Source organism: Dipodomys ordii, unplaced genomic scaffold (assembly GCF_000151885.1).
Source record: "Dipodomys ordii isolate 6190 unplaced genomic scaffold, Dord_2.0 Scaffold45, whole genome shotgun sequence".
NCBI lineage: Eukaryota > Metazoa > Chordata > Mammalia > Rodentia > Heteromyidae > Dipodomys > Dipodomys ordii.
Genome location: NW_012267261.1, coordinates 7,754,480 through 7,764,942, shown reverse-complemented (window position 1 = coordinate 7,764,942; position 10,463 = coordinate 7,754,480). Strand labels below are relative to the sequence as shown.

At 44.4% G+C, this 10,463-nt stretch overlaps 2 protein-coding genes across 2 annotated transcripts in view; both read right to left on the bottom strand.

The window, feature by feature from the left end:
* The window catches only part of Rnf168 (ring finger protein 168, E3 ubiquitin protein ligase), a 22,082-nt gene extending 20,748 nt beyond the window's left edge, over positions 1–1,334 (bottom strand). Inside the window, exon 1 of the mRNA XM_013019495.1 lies at positions 426–1,334. Coding sequence (XP_012874949.1) covers positions 426–726 — 301 coding nt within the window. The 5' untranslated portion in view covers positions 727–1,334. The remainder of the gene's footprint in view (positions 1–425) is intronic.
* Positions 1,335–3,288: 1,954 nt separating this feature from the next.
* Smco1 (single-pass membrane protein with coiled-coil domains 1) lies at positions 3,289–7,543 on the bottom strand. The gene is made up of 3 exons (XM_013019313.1): positions 7,494–7,543; positions 4,869–5,018; positions 3,289–3,733 (listed from the first exon to the last, which is right to left on the bottom strand). The coding sequence occupies exons 1-3, from the start codon at positions 7,541–7,543 to the stop codon at positions 3,289–3,291; spliced, it is 645 nt and encodes a 214-aa protein (XP_012874767.1).
* Positions 7,544–10,463: the final 2,920 nt, after the last annotated feature.

The window sequence follows — 10,463 nt, the reverse complement described above, 5'->3', positions numbered from 1 at the left end:
TTCAGCTCAAGGCTAGCGCTCTACCACTTGAGCCACAGCGCCACTTCTGGCTTTTTTCTTTTTGCTTATGTGGTGCTGAGGAATCGAACCCAGGGCTCTGGCATGCAAGGCAAGCGCTCTACCACTGAGCCACCTTACCTGCCCTAATATTTGCTTTTCATTCGATGACTCCACAAACGGGCAATTTTCCCTCCCTTTCCGTCATTTTTAACTCAATAAAGAGCAATCGAACTCAGCTGAACAGTTCTCATATGAGCCAAAATTTAATGACTCTTAATCCACATTTTGGGGGCCCATAAATCCAAATGCTCCAAGTGTAAAAAAAAAAAAAAAGACACAAGAAAGAAAAAAAGCCCATGATTCACTTTTTACAAAAAAAAAAAAATCGGTGATTTTAGCTAATAAACACGACTGGTTTTACATACCGATTTCCTCTGATTCTTGCCCAGAGATCCTACGTTTGCACTCCTCCGGATAGTGTTTTTGAATCGTCTCCCAGAGTTCCACATTGATTAGAGAATTTCTTCGGGCATGGTACCGCGTCCACGAAGAGACCCGGCGGCGACAGAAGGGACAGCATAAACTGGCCTTCTCCACAGTCGACTGGAAGCATGAATGACACAGCGTGTGGTTACAAGGGAGGGTCACGGGCTCGATGAGGATTTCCACACAGATCTGGCACTGGCATTCCAACAGGGAAGGGACAGCGTCTTTGGATCCAGCCATTTTTACCAAGCTAAGGAGGCCTCGTCAACATCAACAGCTGAAAAACAGACAGTCGTGTTTCCGACCAGCTACCGAAAAGCCGGTGAACTGCCTGGAGGTTCAATACTATGGCCTCAGCGTAGGAGAGGTGAGGCCCGAGGGGCGTTAGCCGCGTTTGGAGGCCGCGCGGCGCAGGGGGCGTGAGGTAAACACAATCGCCCGGCCAGGTGAGTCTGAGCTTTCCGATGACGGGCGTCAGGCGAGACAATTAGTATGCGTTTCTGTCAGGCAGCGTGTCTGCCCCTGGGCGGGAGCCCCACAGCAGCACGGGACGGACGGGGGACTCTCGTGAGCCCACACACGAGTCCGCGGCGAGCTCCGCTCCTCCTCACACGGGCCCTTAGGCCGCCGCTTCGAGAACGCCGCCACTTCGGACCGGACCGCAGGCTACAGCTACAGCAGGCCTTTCCGTTCTACCGTTGCCGGGGGGGAGGGGCTGAGCCCCATGTCCCAGCTTTGGGGCGCTCCCAGTTTCCCCGGGCCCCCCAGTCGTGACTCGCCCCTTCCCTCTCACGGGTTTCACTAGCCGACTGCGCTGCAGCCCGGGCTGTGAGACTAACGCTTGTGACGTCACAACTGCCCGCCAAAACTGCACTTCCTACCCAAAGAATGGTCCAAAGGCAGAGGCGGATAGGACGGTGGGGCGGGACTTCCGGGAACCTGAGTGGGTTTCCCGGCCTGGAAGGTTTGGCTTCGCCCCGCCCCCTCCAGCCCCGCCCTACACCACTGCCGCCAGCTCCGCCTAGTTGAAAGGTACCCAACTTCTCTGCGCTACCTGGGAGTTTTCCACGCCTGTGGTTTCAGAAACTTGCTTACTCTCTAGGCAGAAAAAAAAAAAATCTCTTAACAAAGACCTGAGTCGTAACTTTTAAAACATTAGCATATATTAGTTGTACAAGGAGGTTTTATTGTAGTATTTTTCCACATGCAAATAATCTATCCCGGTCAACCTCACCCCCTCCATCAGTCTGAACAGTAATTTTTTGTAATTCTTCCTTTAGTAATCTTCAGATTACCTTTTTTATTTCTTTTAGTTTCTTAGTATCAAAAAACGAAATTACAATAGATTCAGTTAATGGCTTTTATTTGCAATTTCAGAACTCTAGAATTGTATAAAATAGAACGTTCTGAGGAAGTGAGTAAAGACTGGCTATACACACAAGACAATGGCTGAGGAAAGCAGAAACAACGGTGGGCTGGGGGTTTCAGAGTTTCTGTTCTTAGAGGTGTAAAGGAGTGATTTCTTATGGTGCTTGCTAAAACTGGCCTGTTGGAGATTTGACTGTTAATGGTCTCAGTATTTTGGAAGGTTACTTTGAATTTGATGGCCTGAATCTTCAGCATGAATAAGTCCATTTGATTTTGTCTGTTGAGTTTAGTACAAGACTAGTTCAAACCAATGGACTAAATATTACTTAATATATCTGAGGTAAATATCAGAGAAATTATTAGCTTTGGTCAGAGAACTTGCAGACCTGTGATAACTTGCCACATACATTTCTTTAGCTTGTAGTCTGTAAACTTAATGACTGTCTCAATTCTGGGGGTTTAGTTGGTGTATTGTAAATACCCTAGTATATACCACTTTATAATCGTTTCAATCTAGATCAAAATTCTATAGTTAACAAGAGCATATGTCACATTTTATGCATTTTGGCTTTAACTCTAGTTGAGGGGCTTGAACTCTGGGTCTGGGTGCTTTCCCTGTGCTCTTCAGCTCAAGGCGAGTGCTCTACCGCTTAAGCCACAGCACCACTTCTGGTTTTCTAGTGGTTTGATAAGAGTTTCACAGTTTCCTGCCGATGCTCAGATCTTAGCCTCCTGAGTAGCTAGGATTACAGGCGTGAGCCACCGGCACCTGGCCTTGGCCTTAACTTTTTGTGTATACTGGTACTGTGCCTTGAACTCTAGGTCTTGTGCTCTCACTTGGCTTTTTCACACAAAGCTAGCACTCTATAACTTGAGCCAATCTCCAGTTCCAGCTTTTTGCCTATTAATTGGAAGTAAAATTCTTTCAGAGTTTTCTACCCTGGCTAACTTTGGATAGGGATCCTCAGATTTCAACCTCCCAAGAAGCCAGTATTACAAGCTTGAGTGAGCTACTAGTTTCTAGCGTAGCATCTTCATTCTTTTGTATGGCTACAAAAAAATATATTAATTGTATCAAATTGTCCTAATTTTGCTAATACTCTCTTTTTCAGTGTGAAAATAAATGTGCAAAAAGAAACCATGTGTAATGTTGTGCCATTTTCAAGGTCAATTACTAGAAGTGGAATCACAGAGTCAGTAGGTAGAAGATTATTTCTTTTCTTTTTTTGGGGGGGGGTTCAGTCGTGGGGCCTGAACTCTGGGCCTGGGTGCTGTCCCTCAGCTCTTCAGCTCAAGGCTAGCGCTGTACCACTTGAGCCACAGCGCCACTTCCGGCTTTTTTCTTTTTGCTTATGTGGTGCTGAGGAATTGAACCCAGGGCCTCAAGCATGCAAGGCAAGCACTCTACCACTGAGCCAACTTCCCAGCCCCAAATTATTTCTTGATTGTTGGTATCAACTCTTTCAGGGATGACTTTTGCTCTTCAGGGGTTCTCACTGCTTTGCCTTTCTCAATGACCTGAACAGCCCTCAACAAGCCATCCTGCAAAGCCTGGTTTTTTACCATATTAGTGATCATGAATGTGATATCTCTGATGTACATCTGTCTCACTTTAGCAACATAGTATTCTGCCTTACTACCATGTGCAACAAAGAAGGTACAAAGTGCTGTGATATCTCCTTCTTGCAACCCACACTCCTCCAGCACAGATTCCCACACAACTCTAATGCGCTTGTTCTTGACTTTTCTTCTAAGGACAGAGGTTAAGGTAGGAAGACCTCTCACCAGATCTGGCAGCTTCTCACACACTCGAGTGTGCAAGCAAGTAAGTACTTCAACAACGTAGCTGTATAAAATGTTCAATTCCATTGAAGTGAACCTACAGAAAATGCAGAGAACTTAAGTAGAACCCATTCAGTAAAAACATAAATTGCATTAGACTGGGATAACTCAATCTGTAAATGCCATAGAAAAACCAGCTGTTGTCTTTCATTTATTTATTTTTGTGCTGGTACTGGAGGTGGATATCAGTGCCTTGTGCTTTCACTCAGCTTGGTTGCTCACAGATGGTGCTCTATCATCTGAACCATGCCTTTACCCCTACATTTGGCTGGTTAGTTGGAGACAGTCTCTTGGACTTTTTTTTTTGCCAGACAGGCTTCTGTGATCCTCTAAGTCTCAGCTTTCTGAGTAACTAAGGAATTAAAACATGAGACACTGGTGTCCAGCTCCAGCTGTTATATTTCAGAAATGTCTTGCTTTTTTTTTTGTACTGGTCCTGGAGTTTGTATTCATGGCCTGGAAGCTATCCCTGAGCTTCTTTTGCTCAAGGCTAGCACTGTACCACTTGAGCCACAGCACTATTTCCAGCTTTTTCTGAGTTGTTTATTGACAATAAGAATCTCACAGACTTTCCTGTCTGGTCTGGCTTTGAACTGCGATCTTCAGATCTCAGTCTTCTGTTTACCTAGGATTATAGGTGAGAGCCACCAGCGCCTGGCAATTCTTGCTTTTGAAATAACACTTGCACTAAGGTAGATAGCTGAGTTTTCAAGTCACCCATACTACCAGTTCTTCAATGACAAAAAAGTTTTATTATCCATTTCTCTTAGTGAAACTCTGGCAAGTAACAGGCTATATAATGAGATGTTTACTGCGGGACCTAGCATATAAACAGGTGCTCAAATTAATACTTTCTAGGACTGGAAATATGGCTTAGTAGTAGAGTGTTTGTCTAGCATGCATGAAGCCCTGGGTTCAATTCCTCAGTACCATATAAACAGAAAACGCCAGAAGTGGTGCTGTGGCTCAAGTGGTAGTGTGCTAGCCTTGAGCAAAAGAAGCTAAGGAACAGTGCCTGTGCCCTGAGTTCAAGCCCCGGGACTGGCAAAAAATTAATATTTTCTGAATGAATGAATGTAAGGGAATGAGGTCATATTAAACTGAATTTTGGAATGACTACTGAAAGCTCTCACAAAGCCACCGAATCCCACTGATTCTTCATTGGTACTCACTTGAGGTTCAAAACAGATGCCCACATCTCATCTTGAGCTGCTTGACTTGCCAAAGTCTTGCTGTGATGTTCAAATTTCTGTGTCAGATTATCCTTGGTGATGTCCAATTCTTTGAACTGTACTTCTAAAGCTTGAAGTTTGTGGTCTACTCTACAAGATGGAAGAATCAAGGGTTTAGGTCACAGGACAAAACTAAAATTTTAGGGGTTTTTGTTTGTTTTTACATTTTATTTTTTTCTCATTCTAGAGCTTGATCTCTGGGCCTGAGTGCGGTCCCTGAGCTGCTTTTGATCAAGGCTAGTGCTCTACTACACCACTTGAGCCACAATGTTCTTCAACTTTTTCTGAGTAGTTTATTGTAGATAAGAGTCTCACAGACTTTCCTGTCCTAGCTGGCTTTTAACCACAATCCTTATATCTCAGCCTCTTGAGTAGCTAGGATTAAAGGCATGAGCTACCAGTGACCAGCTCGAAATTAATTTTTTTTGTTGTTGTTGGTCATGGGGCTTGAACTCTGGGCCTAGGCGCTGTCCCTCAGCTCTTCAGCTCAAGGAGAGTGCTCTACCACTTGAGCTACATGCCCGGGCTGGCTTTGAACTATGATCCTCAGATCTCAGCCTCCTGAGTAGCTAGGATTACAGGCGTGAGCCACCAGCGCCCGGCTCAAAATTAAAGTTTCAATTAGAGCTGGGCACCAGTGGCTCATGCCTGTACTTCTAGCTACTCAGGAGGCTGAGATCTGAGGATTGTGGTTCAAAGACAGAAAAGTCCCCGTGAGGGGCTGGGAAGGTGGCTCAGTGGTAAAGCGCTTGCCTTGCGTGCCTGAGGCCCTGGGTTCGATTCCTCAGCACCACATAAGCAAAAAGAAGCCGGGAGTGGCGCTGTGGCTCAAGTGGTAGAGCGCTAGCCTCGAGCTGAAGAGCTGAAGGACAGTGCCCAGGCCCAGAGTTCAGGCCCCACAACCGGACCCCCCCCCCAAAAAAAAAAGAAAAGTCCCCGTGAGACCCTTATCTCCAATAAACTATTCAGAGAAATCTGGAACTGGTGTTATGGCTCAAATGGTACAGTGCTAGCTTGAACACAGAGGTGCAGGGACAGTGCCCAGGCCCTGAGTTTGAGCCCCAGGACTGACAAAAAAAGAAAAAGAAAAAGAATCAGAGTAGCACAACTCACTTGCCTGAAGCTGAAGCCACTACTTTATCTGAATTTCATGAAGAAAGTGATATCCAAACACATGTAAGCTCCCCCAATGACCTGAATACTTTGGTTCTAACCTTAAACATCATCTGCTCTTGGTTAGATTCTGCCAAGTCTTACTCAGCCTCAGTTATCTTCTCTCTCCTAACCCTAGACTTGTGTTTTTATATATGTTTTGCACATTTCCACCTGGAAAATTTGACATGGAGATGTCAAACAGTCGTTCTAAACTGAATGTACTAACACCATGGAGTAATTTTCTCACAGCTTTGCATTCTGTTGACAAAGGGCAGAAAACTGAGCAAAGCTAGGTATCAGCAGCTCTTGTAATTCTAGCTATTTAGGAGGCTGAAACAGAGAATTGCAGTTCAAATCCATCCTAGGCAGAAAGGTCAGTGAGACTCCATCTCTAATTAGCCAGCAGAAAGCTGGGCTGGAGGTATTGCTCAAGTGGTAAAATACTAGCTATGCGTAAGCAAAATTGTTCAAGCTTGAGGCCCTGAATTGGAACCCTGGTACTGACATCTCCCCCACCCCTAATAAGTCAAAACTGTGTTATCTGGGGCTGGGAATTTGGCTTAGTGGTAGAGTGCTTGCCTAGCATGCATGAAGCCCTGAATTCGATTCCTCAGTATCGCATAAACAGAAAAGGCTGGAAGTGGCGCTATGGCTCAAGTGGTAAAGTGCTAGCCTTGAGCAAAAGAAGCTCAGGGACAGTGCCAGGGCCCTGAGTTCAAGCCCCAGGACTGGCAAAACAAAAACAAAAAAACCCTCTTGTGTCATCTAACATACAGCTTTTATTATCTTTTAGACCTTTAAGACTATATCAATATAGATTATCTGTAGCTTGACAGCATAAACCACATTTTAAATATTTTTGTGTATCTAGCTTTTAGTATAAACATGAATTGATGAAAGCATAGCACCTATGAGATTGTTTCTGGTTTCTTTAATTTTTTTTCTTTTTTCTTTTTTTTTTTTAATCTGGTCGTGGGGTCTGAACTTTGGGCCTGGGTGCTCTCCCTCAGCTCTTCAGCTCAAGGCTAGCACTCTACCACTTCTGGCTTTTTTTCCCTGCTTATGTGGTGCTGAGGAATCGAACCCAGGGCCTCATGCATACACAGCAAGCACTCTACCACTGAGCCACCTTTCCAGCCCATGCTTTAATTTTTTTTTAATTTGAAGGATTGTACCCAAGGATCATACTCACATGCTAGGCAAGCATTCTACCACTGAGTTAAATCCCAAACCTCCAGATTTTAAAATTAATTTACATATTTTTGAGGCTGGAAGACTTCAACCGCTCTAACAGAGACAGTTTGAATTAGTATATGTCTAGTTCTTTGCTTATTTCCAATCTTCATTCTTCCCCATCTTCTGAGAATATCCCCTTCCCAGGCTTGTTCCCACCCAGTATCTTTCAGCAACCTTTTCATTGCCTCCTTCAAGGATATCAGAGTTGTGGTTTCACTGTTCATCTTCTTAAGGAAAAATGAAAGGAAACAAAAAGTAAAAGTAAAATTAAAGCAAAGACCCAATAAATATCAGGATCCAGTTTTTTCTGCTGTTTCCACTCAGCAACAGGCAGCAGCAGTCTGAGTGTTCAGCCCGAAAGGTCACTCTGTACACGAAGCTTTTAATAGCTTGTACATCCAAATATAGTTCCAAAGAGCTGATAGTGTGAACACAGGTGTCCTGGAACACACCACATATACCTTTGGAAGCCAACCCATGGTATATCAACATAGCTCAACTACCAACCATATACAATCATAACTCTGTATGTTCTGGCAAACTAATATAAACATTACTCTAGGATTAAAATAGATAAAAATGTTACCATCATATTAACACCTTCACTATTCAATTCTAGTCCAAATTATTTTAAAGGGTTGTTCTAGATTATTTTATGATAATGATGATGATGAACAACTTATCAAAAACTACTAGGCAGGGCTGGGAAGGTGGCTCAGTGGTAGAGTACTCGCCTTGCATGCATGAGGTCCTGGGTTCGATTCCTCAGCACCACATAAGCAGGAAAAAAAAAGCCGGAAGTGGTGCTGTGGCTCAAATGGTAGAGCGCTAGCCTTGAGCTGAAGAGCTAAGGGACAGCGCCCAGGCCCAGAGTTCAGGCCCCACGACTGGACCAAAACAAACAAACAAACAAAAAAAAACTATTAGGCATTATTAAGAGTGTGTTGAACTAGGGATTGGGCATAAAAATTTGCATAAAACAGGATTCCTGTCTGCCTTACTAGTGGGCTACTCAGGAGGCTGACAAAGGATTGTCTGAGCCCAGGAAATCAAGGCCAGCTGAGGCAATGTAAGAAGACGCTATTTCAAAAAACAAAAACAAAAACTGGGCCAGGTACTGGTTGTTCACACCTGTAGTACTAGCTACTGAGATCTGAGGATTGCAGTTTGAAGCCATCCAATGCAGAAAAGTCCATGAGACTCTTATCTCCAATAACCAGCAAAAAGCTGGAAGTGGAGCCGTGGCTCACTGAGGTTACAAGTAGTGTGAGACATTGGTGCTTGGCTTAAAAATAAGTTTTTAAACCTTTGCAATTGAAATTCAATTTTAAAGTAATTAACTTAAGCCAAAAATTATTTTTTCTTTATTTTTTTGGTTGGCCGTGGGGCTTGAACTCTGGGCCTGGGCGCTGTCCCTCAGCTCTTCAGCTCAAGGCGAATGCTCTACCACTTGAGCCACAGCGCCACTTCCGGTTTTCTGGTGGTTTATTGGAGATAGGAGTCTCACAGTCTCTCCTGCCCCGGCTGGCTTTGAACCGCGATCCTCAGATCTCAGCCTCCTGAGTAGCTAGGATTACAGGTGTGAGCCACCAGCGCCCAGCTACCAAAAATTATTTTTAAAATTGAACACTGAAATAATAAGTAGTTACTTAAGAACCATGAAGAGTCTCTTTTGAGGATTGGATATATGCCTCAGTTGGTAGAGTGCCAACCAGTGAGTGGAAGCATCAGATACTGAGTTTAAGTCTCAGTTTTAGACCTAACTCTAAGGCATTAAAGTCTGTGAGACTTGTATCTCTTAATTAACCACCAGAAAACCACTAGTGGCATTGTGGCTCAAAGTGGTAGAATGCTAGCCTTGAGCAAAAGAGCTCAGGAGCAGTACCCAGACCCTGAGTTTAAACTCCATGACTGACAAAAAAAATGATGTAAAATTGTTCAAATATCAGGGCTGGGAAGGTGGCTCAGTGGTAGAGCACTTGCCTTGCATGCCTGAGGCCCTGGGTTCGATTCCTCAGCACCACATAAGCAGGGAAAAAAAGCCAGAAGTGGTAGAGTGCTAGCCTTGAGCTGAAGAGCTGAGGGACAGCGCTCAGGCCCAGAGTTCAGACCCCATGACCGGACCCAAAAAAATAAATAAATTGTTCAAATATCAAACTTAGAGAAAGTTCTGGTACTGAGCAGCTAAGTTAATGAATGGATTTGAAGCTCTCAAAATCTCTGATGACTGAGAAAAGTTGTGGAGGGATTATGTCACTAGGGGGAGCTGAACCTCTGCACAGCTGTGGGAAGGAAAAAGGTTGAAAATTCTCACAAAGTACCTCGTGAAGAGCAATCACACGAACTAGGAAATGCTAGTGAATAAAGTAGATTTAAGGGACAGTCCCTGGTTGTCATTTCAAAACTCTGCTGTCCAGTGGGGTTTTGTCCCAGGCCACCAAGACTCCTGACTAATATTAGGAGCTATGTGAAGTCCTGGAGAAGCAGAAGGAATAGCAGAAGCAGAAGGAGAAGCAGAAGGAATAGCAGAGCGGCTGGCTAGTCAGGGTAGGTTAGGATGGCTGACTAGTCAGACCTGCTTGCTTACTGTGTTTCCTACCTGAATTTATGACAGTGGCTAAGGCCAGCAACCTGGGCTTTATTTTCCACTCTTATATCTCCTACTGATAATGGCACTGATTTTCTTACTTGTCTACTTTTGGACTTATACTAAAAATGCTCTGTGCTCCTTCCTGAGATATAACTCTTCCTCTCTTCCTTTCCTTTCTGTCTCTGTAGATTACTACTTAGGAGGCTGAGATCTAAGGATTGCAGTTCAAAGTCAGTTCGGGCAAGAAAGTCCTTTTTTTTTTTTTTTTTTGTCGGTCATGGGGCTTGAACTCTGAGCCTTAACACTGTCTCTCGGCTCTTCAGCTCAAGTGCCACTTCCAGTTTTCTGGTTGTTTATTGGAGATAATAGTTTCACAGACTGGGCTGGGAAGGTGGCTCAGTGGTAGAGTGCTTGCCTTGCATGCCTGAGGCCCTGGGTTTGATTCCTCAGCACCACATAAGCAAAGTGGCGCTGTGGCTCAAGCGGTAGAGTGCTAGCCTTGAGCTGAAGAGCTGAGGGACAGCACCCAGGCCCAGAGTTTAAGCCCGACAACT